Source organism: Eschrichtius robustus, chromosome 3, assembly GCF_028021215.1.
Source record: "Eschrichtius robustus isolate mEscRob2 chromosome 3, mEscRob2.pri, whole genome shotgun sequence".
In the NCBI taxonomy this organism is placed as follows: domain Eukaryota; kingdom Metazoa; phylum Chordata; class Mammalia; order Artiodactyla; family Eschrichtiidae; genus Eschrichtius; species Eschrichtius robustus.
The window spans coordinates 124612148-124629805 of NC_090826.1; the positions used below are offsets into that span (position 1 = coordinate 124612148).

Here is a 17658-nt window from a genome sequence, read left to right on the forward strand (position 1 = left end):
AACCAGCAGACACTACAGTTCAAGAGGTATTTTGTGGGACTTGGGCTCTTTGGAATCCCTATGGTTTGTGTATTGCAAAAATTCAACAGAAGGAAAGATGAAGTCAGACCAATCACATCATTAAAGATCTATCATGTTGATTCCATAGGTGTTCTGTTCATAATTATTAACCACTTACTAACAGATATCCATCCTACCAAAGTACCAAAGCCATGCACCATTTCAAAGACCAGCTTCAGTCACTCCCCTTTCAGACTAAGCCAAAGTCTTACGGAGAAAGGAATCACTGAATGATAGAGCTGAGGGGAAGCTCAGACAATTAACTAGCTCAACCTCCTCTTTCCGAAGATGAGGAAACTCAGGCAGAGACAAGTGATGTGACTTAGCCACAAACATGAATCTCTGCAGTGTGTTGTGCTGACCCCAGCACTTTGTTCCTATGAGTAAGTCGTGTTAGCAGTTGTGGACTTCTACAAAGGTGGGCCTATGACAATAACTGAGATCATGGGGCTGTGGGTTCAAAGTCAAGAATTCAGGTGGGACACTGTTGGTTGGCCTCTTCCCAGGGAAAACCTAATCAAAGCTGCATGAGAACAGTGGGGCTCTCAGAACCGAAAACCCTAGCATAATATTCCTCTTTGGTTATCTCATAACCTGTATCAATACTTTTTTTGTAAGAAGGTGAGCTGTCAGCAGTGCCCCTAGCACCCTTCTCCTTCCTGACTCCCTCCTCACCTTTCCATTTGAACCAGCCATTTTCTCAGAAAAGATGGGAATGTCAATCAATTTGAGCTAAGATGTCACACTTGCTCTAAAAATGTTAACTTTATACACAAAAAGAATTGTGCGTAAAAACAAACAAAAAATCCTAATATCTACCTCTCTCCCAATATTTGAATCTACTGTTCTCCATCGATTAGACCTCTTTGGTCTTGGTCTTTGGTTGCCCGCCATAATTACACTTCAAAGACGCGATTGTCATACTACATTTTATATATTGAGAGCTCCACAGTTCCACTGTAGCCTCTCCATGGCAGACAGAAATCAAAGTCACATATAAATAAATACAGGAATGGCGACAAAAACTCGGAGAAATCTTTCCCTGCAGGCACTCAGGTCTCAGGGACAGTCTGAAAATTTTGACAAAATTCTCTCCTTGACCAAATTTTAGTCAGGCTGCTCTGAACCCTCTTTTCCACTAGGCCTCTGCATGGGACACATACACACCCCCTACGGTCCTCAGCCCTCCCAGCCCAGTTTTAGCAAGAATCCTGCTAAATCAGTTTAGAGAGAACCCCCCCACCCTGGATATCCGATCAACCTGGCTTGCCATCAGCAAGCATCCCGTTAAATCGGTTTAGCAAGAGTCCCTCTACCCTTCTTGTCTCCTCTTAGTATTCCATCCACTGACCTCCTCACTCCGAGGTGGGTGCTAATTCCCCAACTAGTCTTTGCTGTATTCAGAGTTGAGCCGGAGAGCTCAGCTCTGTTGCGATAGTCTTGCCAGCTATCTCAATAATCCCGAATAAAGTCCTACTTTTCCGCTTTAACAATTGTCAGAATAATTTCTTCTTTAATGAGTTCCCAACAAAAAACCAAACCCGGGATCTTTTTCTGGAATGAGAAGAGATTCAGGGCTTCTCCGCTCACTTTTGTTGTATTGTCCACAGAGCTGCACGCAAATTCTTTGAACATTTTGGAGAAGATCCTTCTATACAGTTACTTCCTCCATGGCATTACACATTTGGGATTTAACACGCAACAACTACAAAAATCAGGAAGTTCCTTCCACATGTATATTACGTACGAAGTTCTGCCAGAATATGCATATGCATGCTTCCCGAAAGATCCTAGACCCCTCCTCACTCCCCCCAACCCCCTCGCTGGTCTACTCTTCATAACACATTCCTTGAAGCATGCCTTAGCGTGCCTCGAGTGCTCGTCCAAGCAAGTGCAAAGCAGTGGTTCATGCAAATAAGCGCATGAACGTGTGCACCCTGGCTACATTCAGTTCAAACATAAATCCGGGCTCTTCCTGCCTCATCTATGCTGAGGTTGCACATGGTGCACAGGAAACTGCACCAGGGGGAGCGGAGAGGGCAGAGAGCACCACTACTCAGGCCAGCGAGGCGGAGCCGGGCGGAGGGTCGGGAGCTCAGCCAGGAGGAGCGCGCGGCGCGGACCGGCCGGAAGCCACGCCGGGAGGAGGGTCGGGAGCTGGCGCGGGCGCCGTCCCCCGGCGCCGCAGCGGCCCGCTGACATCAGCCGCGCTCCTCCCCTCGCCTCCCAACACCCTCAGCTCCCGGCCGGACCCTCCCTCCTCCCACCACGTGTCCTCCCCGCTCCCTCCCGAGGGGCCGCGCGCACGGGAAGCCGGAGAGACGGGAAGGATGGCGCTGTGACAGCCCGGCCGGAGCCCTCGGCGTCTCCACCGCGGCCCCGGCCCACGCCCCGGCTCTCGGCCCGGCGGTGAGTGCGCGCGGGCCGGCGGGCTGGCGGGGCGGGGGCCGGGGGCGACACGGCCCCTCCCTCGGGCCCCCGGCGGTTGGGCCGCGGCGGGGGCAGGGGGTCCCGAGGCTGCAGCTGCAACTGCCGCCGCCACTGCCTTTGTTGCGGGCCCGCCGGGGAAGGCAGGCGGCGCCGGCCCCGGCCGCTTGGCAGGTGCGCTGGGGCCGGGAGCGGGCCAGGCGGGGAGACTGGCCGGGCCGGGCGCGGGCAGGGGGGCGGCAGGAGCGCTCCCGGCGCGGGGCCGCGGAGAAAGGGAAATGGGACAAGATGGCTGGAGAAACCGGAGCGCGCCCGGGGGCGCGGCAGCGGCGGCGGGCGGGGCGCCGGGCGGGTGGGCGGTGGCGGCAGAGGATACCTCTTCGCCTGCACCTTCGCCGCGGGGCGGCGCCCCCATCCCCCCATCTCCCCATCTCCCTCCCGGGAGCCGGCGGGGGAGGCCGCGGCCAAGTTCGGGCCCCAGCTCCAGGGATCTGAAGCCTGTTCCACCCGCCCCAGACCTATCCTGCCGCATTCGCCCGTCCTTTTTGAAAATATCGAAGAAGCAGACTTTGAACTCCGGAAGGATCTTTTCTTTGGAAGCCCGGGAGGATGCGGCCCACAAGATGCACGCTCACTCCACACCTAGGAATTGCCCGCGCCCCTAGAGGGCAGGAGCGCGGCCCTTTGTACTGGCCTAGGAGCTGGGCGAGAGAATTTGCAGAAGAGAGGGAATTTGCGGCCCAGAGGCAGCGAGTCTTCCCAGTGGCGGTGGGCCCCAGAGCCTGGCCCCAGCTGATTTCTGCACCTTCTTGGGTGTCCAGGCATTACCCCTCACTAAGGATCACCGACTCCTGGGCTTGGAAAGTCGCTTAAGGCAGAACACTCTTATTTTCTGACCTGGCTCATGGACAGAACCTTTGAATCTGGAAAATCCAGGCACTCTGGGCCAACCAACCTCCTGATGCTGAACTGACCCTGTAGGAACAACCCAGTTGAGCGAGTGCTCTATCTGTGTTCAAATGCCTTCACTGAAAGGAAGCCAACACCGCTGTCTTGCTGCCAATTCCATGTTTGGGTGGCACTGGCTGTGAGAAAGTTCTGCCATTTGATGCACTCTTTAAAACCTCTTTCTGGAATGTTTACTCAGCGGCCTGTTCTGCCTTTGGGTCTCTACAGAACCAGTCTGGTCTCTTTTACACAGATAGCTTTTTAAATATTTGAAGGCAGCCAGGTATGCTATCTGCCTGCAACCCTCTTCTTATCATAATTAAATATGTCACCTTCCAGCTTCCTGGTGCTTTCCCTGAAACCCTTCCTCCCCAGGCCTGGCCCTGTCCCCTTCCATTGTTCCAGCTGAACTGTGCTTGGGGCTAAAAAGGTTTGTGTAGCCTGAGCTGCCCCCATCACAGGCTTTAAAGAGTTCACACTAGCACCTGATTTTTCTGAACTGAATCTTGCTTGCAGAGATGGAGTCCACAGCCTACCCTCTCAATATGACCCTGAAAGAAGAGGAAGAAGAAGAAGAGATTCAGAGCCGGGAACTGGAGGATGGCCCCACAGATATGCAGAAAGTCCGAATCTGCTCAGAAGGCGGATGGGTAAGTAAGAAGGTGTGGAGTCCACACATAGCTGTGAGGGGCAGGCCTGGGAACCAGGCTTGTATTAAGTCTCTTCCTCAAGCAGACATAGGAAGTAAAAATAGCCTAGCCCGGTGTGTTTGCATTCCTGAGAAAACAGTTCTGTGGCTTTAAAAGGCACAGTGAAGAATGGAGGAACTGGTTATGGGAACAGTCCCTTCAGGCATGCAGCTTCAGGCACGCCATCAGGATCGGAAGTCCAAGAGGCCACGATTGTGTCTCTCTCCTGTACCCATGGGTTCCCTATGTCCTGCTCAATGCCAGGCACCTTGTAGACACCAACCAAATCTCCGCTGACCTATGTGAAAGAAAAATTGTTCTGGCATTTGTTAAGATGATAAGGAAGACTATTCAGGACTATTGAGATAGGTTTCAAGACGGTCACAATAGGGGAGAGAGATCGGGCTCAGCAACTGGGGATTTATAGCCAAGGAGCAGAGCGGAGGGCTCAGTGGATGGAAAATTACTAAGGGGAGACATCCACGGTGGGGAGTTCTTTCTAAACTGACTTAGCAGACTGGGCAGACTGAGAACCGGAGGTGGGTATGTATGTGTCCAAGATAGAGGCCTAGTGGAGAAGAGGGCTCAGAGGAGCCTGACCAAACTTTGGGTGAGGAGAGAGTCTTTATCACCTACCGCTGGTTGAAGGGAACCATTTAAACCATTTAAGTAAGTCTTGGGGCACTGAACTGACGTGAGGAGAGCTTTATGAGACAAGGCCAGTTGGTTCTGTGTGAACACCTCTTACAGTAGTTGACACAGGAGAGAGCTGCATTTCCAGCTGGTCCTGGATGGAGGGATTGGGATGGTAGGCAGCAGTGAATAGGGAGCATATCCAAACAGCATAGTGTGATAGCATTAGAGTAAACTTATAAAAGTGTAAATGCAACAGATATTTATAGTCATCGTTATGTACATTATTCACAGTACTTACTGGACTTCATGATAATTGGGCATGAATGGTAAACATTTTAAAAAAGCAACAAAATGACATTCCTTTTCTCTGCTTAGTTTTCCACTGTGTATGAATGTCATCGGTATACATATCCTTTGTTTCCAATGAGAGATCTGTATTCATAGAATCATGGTCCTTCCAAACTATCCAGTCCCGCTCCGCTCCCACTGCATGGGGTGCAGCAGGGTTATCTACCTTGCCCCTAGGATACACATGTACGCTGACATTTGTTCTTAAAAACACCTCTTGAGGTGGAACCTTAAAAGTAGTGCATTTTGTTGTATGTATGTTATACTTCAATAAAAACAATTTAAAGCAATACAACACCAGGCTCTGGTTTTGCTTATCTAGCTGTGGAGGCTGGATTGCATTTGTCTCTTCGGCCCACCCTGGCCTCCTCCCCAGTTCAGATCCATGCAGCTGGGGAGATTTTGGAGAGCAGGCGTCAGTCCCATCTAGCCCTGAGCAAGAACTCATGGCTTTGAGGCTGCATTGGCCAACTGAGAACATCTACACAGAATGGAGAAGTGCGCAAAACAGGTGCGGTAGAAGCGAACGTGAGTGTATTGGGACAACACAGAGAGGAGCAAGGTGAAGCCCATGCTTGGCTGGGAAAGAAGGAGGTAACCAGAGGAGCTGGAGGAGGGGGACTGGCATGTGTGGCACCCAGGCAGTCTGCCATCCTCCGCAGCTACTGAGCACAGTGCTGGGTGTTATTAAGGCAAGATCCCTAGTCTCGTGGGGGTACTAGTCTTGTGAGGAAGATAGGGAAGTAAATCTAATTAACTGCACAGTATCTGGAGTTCTGTGGGGGAAGTCAGCTCAGGACGGGCTCTGCTGCAGGCTGGAGAACTGGAGAAGGCAAGCAGGGACCTGGTCTGGAGCAGTAGGCAGTTTTGCCCCCAGCCCCATCCCTCCCAGGGGCGTCTGGGTGGAGACGTTTTTGGTTGTCATGACTCGGGGTGGGGCTTGGGGAGTGGGAGATCCTACTGGCATCTCCTGGGTAGAGGCCAGGGACGCTGCTACCCATCGGTGATGCACAGGACAGCTCCCACAACGAAGAATTATCTGGCCAAAAATGTCAGCAGTGCTGAGGTGGGAAAAACCCTGCTCTAGAGCATTAAAACTAGGGGAAGAAAAGAATTGAATATGTATTTTGGTTGTTTGGGATTGTGTTAGAGTGATCAGTAAAAGCTTTTCAAACCAAAGAGTCATGCTGTATATTAGGGTAATATTTCGTGGGAGAATTGGAGTAGAAATCCAATTTCAAGTAGAAAAAAGGGAAACTATTTCGAACCAAGGCTTAGGAATAGGTGGAAGCAGCCAAGGGAAGGGAGGGTGTTGCCCTCCAGGCAGCCAGAAGCAAAAGCACTGGAGAGGAAAGCTGGTGTGTGCAGAGTCAGGAGCAGCTCCTGCAGCTGGAGCCTGCAGTGCGTGTCAGGGAGTGGAGGGGATGGGCGAGAGAAGCAGAGGGGGCCAGGGGACCGAGCCAGCCCTGCGGGGGAGTGTGCTGCGCCCAGGAGTCTGAGCTCCCTCCCTAGCAGCTCTGAGGGAGAAGTCTTCGGCTCGTCTTTCTAAGGGACCCTAGGGTTTGGCTTGTCTTTCTAAGGGACCCTAGGGTTTGCTACCGCCACCAGGCAGAGGCCACTTGGCCTAAGTGGCCGGCCGAGAAAGCACGGGCTTGGGAGTCAGACTTGCTAACTCTGTGACCTTGGGCAAGATACTTATCAGCCCTGTTTCCTCACCCATAAAACTGGGATGATGATCCCCATATCCCTGTATTATTTAAAGGATTCAGTAAGATAACACATTTAACCACGTAAGAGGGAGCGCCCTACACAGTGCCTGGCATACAGCAGGCACTCTATCAGTACACCGGTCCCAGCCCTCTTAAGTGCTGTCTTTGCTGGGTGGTCATGCAGCTCTGTCAGCGAGCCTGGGCAGCGTGTAAGTACTTTAGGACGGTTACCCTTGGAGATAAGCGTTGGAACGCCAGCTCGTGGGACCGAGTGAGGCAGCGCACAGAAGCTGAAGGAAGAACACCTGTCTGATGAGTCCTTGACCTTCTGAGGGAAGGGAGGAAGGCGGGGATCAAGGGCCTCTACCTGTAAGGCCAAGCAAGGGTGTCCAGGTGTTGGATGCCGGCTGCCTGATTTCTGAGTTTGGCCCAGGGCTGGCCCTGTTTACCTTCTGCCGTGCTCGGCTAGATAAAAGGCCTCTGTGGAGAGAGGGGAGGCCTGCACAGCAGGGCTGGCTGAAGGCTTGCTCAATTCTCACAGAAGGTTGCTGTGAGGAGGATTCCTAAGCCACTGCACTGTGCGCCTCTGGAGCATAATGTGGGCTTGTCTGAGGATCCTCCGGGGCTCAGTCATAAATGGGAGGAGATGACTCCAGCCCCAGCCTCCAGCTGCCTTCTCACCACTCCAGGGCTGCTGATATTTTTACCAGGCCCAGGACTTGTTACCTTCTACAAGGATCGATACGGGTAGCCCCTCTGAAATGACAGGCATAGCCAGTCCTGTGTCCTGTTTTATCAGCAAAGGGAAAGGGACTATAAATAGGTATGGCCTAGATCTGGAATTTCCTAGGGAGAGAAAAGGCCAAAGGGAGAGTTGTTTAAAAGCCTGGGAAGTGGGATGGGGTGGGATGGAAAATTCCTGGCTGCCTGGCTTTCCAGATGGATGAAGTCTGAGCGGAGCCTAGAGACCAATCCATTTGTACCTCCTGGTATTTTACACTAGGGATTTTTGTCCATTCTTACTTCAAAGAGTAAGTTCAGTTTTGTGACAGATAAATTTTAACGATTATTTGAAGCTATTCCAAGTGGAATAAGAGAAGGGAAGTTCAGAGGTTATTTGCTTAAATCTTTGATTCAAGAACACATTTTTAAGGGATTACTACCTACAGGAAGTGTTCTAGGCTTAGGGAAACAAAACGGAATAAGCCCAGGTTCTGCCCTCAGTGAGCCAATATTCTAGTGGAAGAAGCAGACAGGTAAACCAAGAGGACTCTGCAGTGTGATAAGTGCCACCAGAGCCTTGAGCCCAGGGCGTCACAGGGCACACAGCCTGGGTTGGGACCAGTTTCCCGGGGAGCAGGATGTCTGGGCTGAGTCTTGGAAGGTGGGTGGGTGTCAGCCAGGCCAAGAATGGGGAGGACCTCCGAGGCAGCGGAGCACCATGTGCGGGGACACGGAGGGTCTGAGGATGGTTTGTTCAGGGAACTGCAGCAGCTGAGTACCGCTGAGCGTGTGTGGGGTGGGGGCGGAGGCCTGCGAGCTGGTTACCTGGGAGGCCCCTCTGCCCTCTGTAAGGGCGGGAGCCTTGAAGTCAGACAGTGCTGTGTCCCACTCTCAACCCTGCCGTTATTGGCTGTGTGACCTTGGGCCAGAAACGGGGCTGCTCTGAGCCAGTTTCCTCCTTAATTAAATGGGGCTGTGGGGGGAAATAAGGGAAGCAGTTATGGGGCCTTTTCTAGGAGGTTCTCCCTATGTGGAAGAGGCTGTGAGGGTGGGGAGGGACGAGGTGGGCTTCGTGAATAAGGAAGAAGGGCCAGGAGATCTAGATGATTGATGGCCGGGTGCCTGAAGAAGCTGCAGGCGGTGCAGACACTGAACTTTTCTAAGCAGATGAAAAACAGTACTCTGATCCCCCAGGCCCTAGATTCAGCTATGGGGAATAACTGAAAGCAGCAGCCCAGATCCCTTACCACTGAATACAATGAACTTTGGAGTAGGATTTTTAATGACTGAAAGAAAACACATAGTAAAAAGAAAAGCAGATAGTTGAACAAGATGGGGTTGGTCTGGGTGGCTTGGCTGCGTTTGGCTGCTCAGGCACCCCCTGTCCCACTGGCCCATGGGGGTGGGGAGGCAGGTGAGCCAGGAGCAGGAGTAGAGCCCTCTTCTCTGTCCTTAGGACTTCCTGCTGCGGGTCTAGGCATCAAAGCAAAGCAGTCTGCTCTAGTATCTCATTACATAAATTGAAGCTCTAATTAGCCCTTCTGTCCTTCCCCTTCCCCCTCCTCCTCCACCCCCTCCTCCTCCTCCCCCTCCCCCCTCCTCCTCCCCCTCCTCCTCCCCCCACTGGCCCCTCCCTGGCAGCTTTGGGTTCTGAGTCAAAAACTGGGGCTAGTGCCCTGCAGATGGAGACTAGTGCCCAGGAGGCCCCCAACACCCTCCTGGGCTGAGGATCTGTGACCAAGGGAGAGCAGGGTTGTGTTGGTGGGGCAGCTGTCTCAGGGTGTTTCCTTGAGCGTGGTTGGTTCTGGCTCTGGGTGGGGGCTGAGCCGTGATCAGCTCTCCCTGCTGTATGTGAGGATCCAGTGTCTCCCAACCAGTACGGGGGGCTTTTCTTCTCAAGGTGCTGCTCTCCTTATCTGTGGATGCCGGGGGAGGAGAGCACTCAGCAGGGCACGGAAGACCTTGTTTTTGTCTTGATTTTGCTTCTCGGAGGAGCCGTGTGACTGAGGACAGACGTTTCCCCGGGCCCAAGCCCTCGCCTGTGAGATGAGGGTGTGTGATCTGTGTGTGCACGTGCCTACTAGTCGTTGAGAAAGGCCTGTTCACTGTTCCAGGTGCCAGCCCTATTCGATGAGGTGGCCATATATTTTTCCGATGAGGAGTGGGAAGTTTTGACGGAGCAACAAAAGGCCCTCTACCGGGAGGTCATGAGGATGAATTATGAAACTGTCCTGTCCCTGGGTAAAGCTTTGTTTTCCTTTGTCTCCTAGAAGCTCTGAGCCCAGAGAATTGTTTCCATGTCTCTCTTCTCTGGTGTATCCAACATCCCTCTCTCCTGAACTTGGAGTCTGTCCCCTCAATGCCTGTGCCCATTTAATTTCCTGTTTTTGATTTAGGCAGGATATAAATATTGTGTCCTTCTACTCAGCAGCTTGTGCCAGCTCTCAGAACCATCCTCATTCAACCCAGGCATTCTCATCAAAAAAAAGAAAAAATAAGATATAATCTAAGAAATGTCACCATGGGTCTGGGCCTGTGCTTCATATGTTCCTTAGGAGGGAAGACAGGTCTCATTGTTACCCTGTCAGCCTTAGAAGCTTGGGGACATATTCTCAAAGAATCCTTGCTCCCTTCCCAGCATTGTTATCCATATTATTGGAATGTAACCATATTATTAGAATGTAACCATTTGGAGGGATTTCCCCATCTGCTCATCAGGGTACCAGAGTGCTCATTAGATCCATGGCTGCACTCACCCACTTCCCTGCTAAATGCAGTTCCTTTTTGTTGTTGCTAGTACATTAGCAGAGATTCATAAATCCCCTTGGACAGACCTATTTCCCATCATATTTTTTCTTTAAGTATCCCTGAGCCCTTTCCCCCCACCTTTCATAAATCTGCATATTGAGAAGACTGTGGTGGGGTGGGAGTGGAGGGGAGGGTTTCTTAAGTATTATAAAGCACTTATTTTGGCAGTGTTCCAAGACAGTAACACACAGCTGTTACCTGTTTTATTTCCTATAAACAGAATTCCCATTCCCTAAGCCCGACATGATCACTCGGTTGGAAAGGGAGGAGGAGTCTCAGAATTCTGACGAATGGCAGTTCCAGGGAGGAACCTTTGCAGGTACTATGATTAACCCAATTCAACATCCGTCCAATGGGAGAATAATGAAGACGAATTTTAAGTTTCCAGGTACATTCTGTGGGGTATTTAAGAGTAAGGCAAGGTTGTGAGGCAGAAAGATTATGGGCTTTGGAGTTTCAGAATCTCCTTTCCTATGCTATGTGACCTTAGGCGACTTCATCCACCTCTCTGAGCCTCCATTTCTTCACCTGTCGACTGTCAGTAATAAATCTCAACATGCACCTTTGTATGCAGGTGACCCAAATTGAAGTTTGTATGGCTTTGGTCCAGCGCACATCCTGGGTGCCTTGGTGGCACACCACACACCTCTGAAAACGAAGGAAAATAGTGTGGCGAAGCATGCATCCAGGGTTATTTACTTGGCTTCCTTTCTACTTAATCTTGGATAGAAAAAGCAATAGCAGCTGTAGTACATATTTGAGCAAATATGTCTAAAGAAACACTTGGTCTTATATCAAGATACATAGTTAGAGGGCAGGAGTTGGATAAATACAGCTTCCCAACAGCCAGAGTGGTTTGATTTGCCTTCTCTCTGTAAGTAATAGTTTAAAATGCTGTATTTCATTGATTCCAAGACACGTTTTTCCCTCATCACTTTAACATCTCTGCAATTGAGAATGCCTCTTAAAATTGATGGCATGTTATAGTTTCATTAGTAGCTTTTTTTTTTTCTTAATGGCATATAATGGTGCATCTTGCAATTGATGGCATCTTAGTTTTGGTGAGATATGGTAATTTCTGTGAGTCGTATTCAACTTCTGTGGCCACCTTCTAAACAGAAACATACAATGAAACCCAGTTCTGACATTGGTATGCAAGAACCATACTTCTGCCTTATAAGCTTAACTTTGCTAAGTGTGGTATTGCTATAGATTTTCTTGGTTTAAAGGATATGATTCAGCCCATGATGATACAAATTCTGTAATATTATGTGGTAATATGGGTTATAATTGGCTTCTCGTCCAGGTAAAGATTATTTTGACCCAAGCATGGCCCACACAGTTAGTATGTGATCCAAGCTTGTTGCCTGTATTCAGTTTCCAGCTCTGCCACTTCCTAGCTCAGCTACCTTGATGCATTACTTAATTTCTCTAGACTCACCTGCAAAGAAGAAATAAACAAAATAAATAAAAAAGTTATTGTGAGAATTAGATGTGGTAATCCATGGGAATTGGCACGGGGGTAAGGACTTCGTAAGTGTTATCTGTTATTAGAGCTACTGCTTTTAGTGAATTTGAGATTAAGGTATTCTCGGTATTTCGACCAAAAAAAAAAAAAAAAAACAAACCAGGGAATGAGCCAGAAATCATTTTACTTACGGGCACTATCTTTGCCCCTCCCTGTCTGTCTGCCAGAAAATGAAGAATCTGACGTGAAGCCCCCAGATTGGGTGGGCCCGGTGAACACGGCCTCCCAGTTTCCCCAGCCTCAGCACCTGGACAGCTATGGCCTCCGTCTGCCTCGGGACATCACAGAGCTGCCCGAGTGGGGCGAGGGGTACCCCTTCTACATGGCCATGGGCTTCCCCGGCTATGACCTCTCGGCAGACGACCTGGCCGGGAAGTTTCAGTTCAGCCGGGGCATGCGCCGCAGTTACGACGCGGGGTTCAAGTTAATGGTGGTGGAGTACGCCGAGAGCACCAACAACTGCCAGGCGGCCAAACAGTTCGGGGTGCTGGAAAAAAACGTCCGCGACTGGCGCAAAGTGAAGCCGCAGCTGCAGAACGCCCACGCCATGCGGCGCGCCTTCCGGGGCCCCAAAAACGGGCGCTTCGCCCTGGTGGACCAGCGCGTGGCCGAGTACGTTCGATACATGCAGGCCAAAGGGGACCCCATCACCAGGGAGGCCATGCAGCTGAAAGCTCTGGAGATCGCCCAGGAGATGAACATTCCGGAGAAAGGGTTCAAGGCCAGCTTGGGCTGGTGTCGAAGAATGATGCGAAGGTATGACTTGTCTCTGCGGCATAAGGTGCCGGTGCCCCAGCAGCTGCCGGAAGACTTGACCGAGAAGCTCGTCACCTACCAGCGGAGCGTCCTGGCTCTGCGCAGGGCACACGACTACCAGGTGGCTCAGATGGGAAATGCTGACGAGACGCCCATTTGCTTAGAGGTGCCCTCGAGGGTGACTGTGGACAACCAGGGTGAAAAGCCCGTCTTGGTCAAGACGCCAGGCCGGGAGAAACTGAAAATCACAGCCATGCTTGGTGTCTTGGCAGATGGGAGGAAGTTACCTCCGTACATCATTCTGAGGGGCACATACATCCCCCCCGGGAAGTTCCCCAGTGGCATGGAAATCCGTTGTCACCGGTACGGATGGATGACGGAGGACTTGATGCAGGACTGGTTGGAAGTGGTGTGGAGGCGGAGAACCGGTGCAGTGCCCAAGCAGCGAGGGATGCTGATCCTGAACGGCTTCCGGGGCCACGCCACTGACTCGGTGAAGAGCTCCATGGAAAGCATGAGCACCGATATGGTCATCATCCCGGGGGGCCTGACCTCGCAGCTGCAGGTGTTGGATGTGGTGGTCTACAAACCCCTGAATGACAGTGTCCGGGCCCAGTACTCCAACTGGCTCCTGGCGGGGAACCTGGCACTGAGCCCCACGGGGAACGCCAAGAAGCCGCCCCTTGGCCTCTTTCTGGAGTGGGTCATGGTGGCGTGGAATAGCATCTCAAGCGAATCCATCGTCCAGGGGTTTAAGAAGTGCCACATCTCTAGCAACTTGGAGGACGAGGATGACGTCCTGTGGGAAATCGAGAGCGAGCTGCCAGGAGGAGGGGAACCGTCCAAAGAGTGCGACACTGAGAGCCTGACAGAGAGCAACTGAGGGATAGCCAAGGTAAGCAGTCGGGAGGAACTGCCCGGCGCCTACCCTGAGGGACGTGTTGGGTTCCGCAAACACCTTTTCTCTTGCCATTATTTTCCTCCGTTTCCGAGAACTCTTCGAGCCCACGGTGCAGTGCTGTAGGTAACAGGCCATCAGCATTTTCTCCCTTATGTGAAACTTTGGTTGCTTGGCTTATTTCGTGGGTATTTTGTATAATGCATGAAGTGAACAAGGAGTGAGCTCCCAGAACATTTAATCCGAGAGCCGTAATTATCGCTGAAATTATTTGGGCCTGAAAGAGCGTAGTCTGACATGGCTCCGATAAGAAAAAGTTTTGTCTGCAAAACCAAAATTTTTCTTCCCCTTATAAATCGTGCTGAACATTTAGGGCCAGTGTGTGTACCTGATTCACTTGGAGCGGCCGTGCTCGCCTTGGCTAGCCTGTAGGGCTGGGACGTAAGGACGCATGTGCCTTCGGACTGTGTCCCCTGGGCCTCGGGTCTCCGTCCTGGGGTGGTGTGCAGTAGCCCAGTGGGGAAGGAAAGAAATAGCTTATGCCTGCTTCTCCCTGGGAGTTCAAAAGTGTGTTTTAAACCATCATCTTATTCTCATGACATTCACATGGAGTGAACAATTATAATAATTTCACAGACGTTTGAAGGGTGATATTTTTAAATTGAAACTGCACCAAAAAATAAAAAAATAGAAAAAACCAGAATGTTTATCTCGGACTACAGTGAGTAAAGTCTAAGGACTGAGGACGACAGGCCCGAGAATTTTCAGTTGAGTATAGAAGGGCAACAGCTTTAAAAGGAAGTGGGGAGTGGGGGGGCTACCAGATATCACTAGAGGAGTGAGCCTCCCCACCTGGACCCCTTAAGAGAGGAGAACAACCACCTACAGTGGGCAACGTACAGAGAGAACAGACATTTCATTTTACCTTCTTGTTCTCATTTCCCTAATTGTCAGTTCATTTGTTCCTCCAGACAGTGTTTAATATGAAGAGAGCACTCCTTTTACAGAGGACCTAAAAGTATCTTGACGGTTTCTTTTTCTTTCCTTTAAAGTATAATTAGGTATTTCCACCCTACTTGCTTCTTTCTCCAAATGAAATGCTAAGAGAAATCTTCTGTTACACCGCCCCCCTTCATGCTGTGTAAGTTGAAGAGTGACTTATGTCTCCTTCCCTGCCCCCAAATCAAACTGTACTCCTAACATTGAACCGCAGTGTTATTCTGAGACCCCTAGAATTACAGAGCCAAGGAGAAGTTCTTCCTATTACAGCCAAAATCACCAAAATTGCTTTTTTCCCCTCATGTTCCCTTATTCTTTCACTCCGTGAATTCAGCCTCCCTTTTCTGGTAATCATTACACTGCCTCCACTGGATATCAGGCTTTGAATTATAGTGACTTTTTATCCTTTTTACCTTCCCGCCCCCCCCCCCTTGTTAGATAACATTTTTGTGCATTTTTAATTTTCTAAGCTATTTGCTACCCAAAGGACTGGATCAAAAACTGCCAGAAGAGGAAAGGGAGAAAAACAATGCCGGGCTACAGCTATGTACGTAGGCATTTATGTCCGATCCCAGCCATGAGCTTTGGCTCATCTTGACAGCCACAGTTCTCTGTACAGCTGCCCTGTTTTTTAGTTGAGGAAGTGCTAGAAGTAGACAGGGATTCTCATCGAACAAGACATTTTGGAGACAACATGGGCATAAAACGGCCTCTTCTCATCTGTTTGGAAATCTAATGGAATAAATATGTTCTTGAAAAGTTATACAATGTCTAAAATCCAAGGGTTAACTCACACTTAGGTTCTCTCTGTTTTCCAGCAAATGAACTGTATTTGGAACAGTTGAGGAGGAAAATCCTCAAGAAGATTCCTCACAGCGTGGATACACAGGGAGCAGCAGGAAGAGGCCATGGGGCTCAGAACAGCCCAGGTCTGGACAGCAGCCTGAGCATCCTGTCTTGGGACACCGCCCACCCTCGCCCCACGTCCATGAGGTGTCAGAAAAGTCTAGGACCCTTCACTTCATCAGAGACATGATTAGAAAAGAAACTGCTTCTGCCTCATTTCTTGTTTTAGAGATTACTCCATGTGTCCATCAAAAGAAACCTGTAGATAGATAGGAATGAACAAAGGTATTTCCTGGAGAAGAGGCCATTTGTTCAGCACCAATAAGAGACTCATCATACGGGCCCAACTCCACTGGTATTCTTTCTGTGGAGAAAACCTCAAGTCAATGTTTTTTCTTCTGCCTTTAAAAATGCTTCCATTAGTAGAACCTGTCCCCACACAGGTCAAGACTGCAGAGAAGGCTTTGTAGAAATGATCATTTATGTACACCTGCTACTTACACATTTCCTCTTTTGGAAAAATGAGATGCTAATAATAACAACAAAATTCAGACATACTGGCCTGGTGCCAGCAGATGGCTTTTCTATAGACAAACTAGGTTAGTGTGGAAGATACAGATTAAAATAAACTATGCCGTTTCATTTATCTTCCCAATCTGGTTGGCAGCTAGACTTTTCTAGGGTCTCATTTAATGGCCCTATTTTTCATTATTATTATATTTAATGATAGGGTAGCATTTAGTACACAAGCTCTTCTGTTTCTCAGGCTGCCTGCAGAAGAAGTCACCATAAATTATCTGCTGTCTACATGGTACAAAGCTCATTGACTCATCTGATACTTGTTTTGTTAATTCCTTTAATATTTTTTTCACAAGCGTGGTGAGAGGGCGTGGCCCTTTAGCCACAGCTGTTTGAAGACTTCTATCCTGCAGAAATAGGTGGGAGGTCTTTGAATTTTTACACTAAAGTAATTTGCATTCCCACATAAGTTGAGTGTTATGAAAACATTCCTTCAAAGCTACCTGTGCTACGAAAAATATGCCAGAACCTCATAGACAAAGCCATTGTTAGAAATGTCATTCCAATGTCAGATCTGGTTAACAGGCTACCATAACCACTTTTCCTTCCTGTAGACCCAGCTCATTTGTATATTATACTGTTCTTGGCATTTTGAAACACCTATTTCTACTCAGGTATTCAATTTCCTATTAGTGATTCACCGTCCCCATTTTTTAAAACCAGTTTTCCTCCAAGAGGGGAAATTTCACCTAACTTCTGATATCTGAATAACTTTCAATGTTTGAATCATTTCCCCATTTGCTTTTACCTGTACTGTATTGTCATATCAAACGGCATCTAAATCCAGCTACTTTTCATTCCAGAAGTTTTCATTCCCTCCAATTCCACTTAATTTATCCTCCACTATCCTGGTTCCTAGCCCTTTCCTCTTCGTGTCCTACTTTACTTGCTTTGGGAGCTTAAAGGATTTTATAAGATCTAATTTTTGGTTCCTGCATTGGAGCCATAGTTGTCTTGCAGGGAAGAGTAGAAAATGGGTTCAACTCCTGTTTCATTCCACCAACACCTCCTTGAGTCTCATCGTCAGCTGATAGATGATGCCTTACAGGTTGCTTAGCACTGGAACTTCCCTAGAGTAATGGCTCTACTGTCAGGGTTCTTCTGGGCTCATTCTTCCACTGACTTACGATCTATGCCTAACAGAGCCCCAGTACAACTATTTTGCAGAATGGCTATTACCCTAGAGTTACTATAGCACATATTGAGACATAGTTGTACTCCCCAGTAGATAGGAACTGACTCCGACAATAAACTTTGATAATAAAGACAATAGGCTCTGGTGGTTTTATTATCTGCTAGCCTTATGAAAAGTCACATTTCAAACTCTTCATTTACACTTTATTCTCCACTCAGTTTGGTACCAATATATTACACCCTTGAAATGAAAAAGTCTGTTCATGGGATGGCAGTGTAAGTAATGTTGGTGTCTTTCAAGACAAATGTTTCGTGTGGTTTTAAACTGGCTTTTAAAGGTGGGGGAAAGGGCCCTGGCAAAAACAGCTTTTCCCCTCAATCAGTCGTATTTTGGATGCTCTCAGGAAAAATCACACGAAGGAAATTCATAAAGGGATATTAATTTTAAAAGGATGGAAACATGCTAGCAGCTTGATGAACAGAAAACTTGTGTCCTGTTTTCATAAATTTCTCTACAAACGAAAGTATGATGAACCTATATGCCCTTTCATGGTGTGCTTTTAGTCTTGA

General features: G+C 49.2%; 1 protein-coding gene across 1 annotated transcript; it reads left to right on the plus strand.

Annotated features, from left to right (window-relative positions):
* The first annotated feature begins 2551 nt into the window (after positions 1–2551).
* Positions 2552–17224, plus strand: POGK (pogo transposable element derived with KRAB domain). Its single transcript, XM_068541189.1, has 6 exons — positions 2552–2661; positions 3952–4085; positions 9655–9781; positions 10569–10667; positions 12044–13527; positions 15348–17224. The coding sequence occupies exons 2-5, from the start codon at positions 3954–3956 to the stop codon at positions 13513–13515; spliced, it is 1830 nt and encodes a 609-aa protein (XP_068397290.1). The 5' UTR covers positions 2552–2661; positions 3952–3953; the 3' UTR covers positions 13516–13527; positions 15348–17224.
* The last annotated feature ends 434 nt before the right edge of the window (positions 17225–17658 follow it).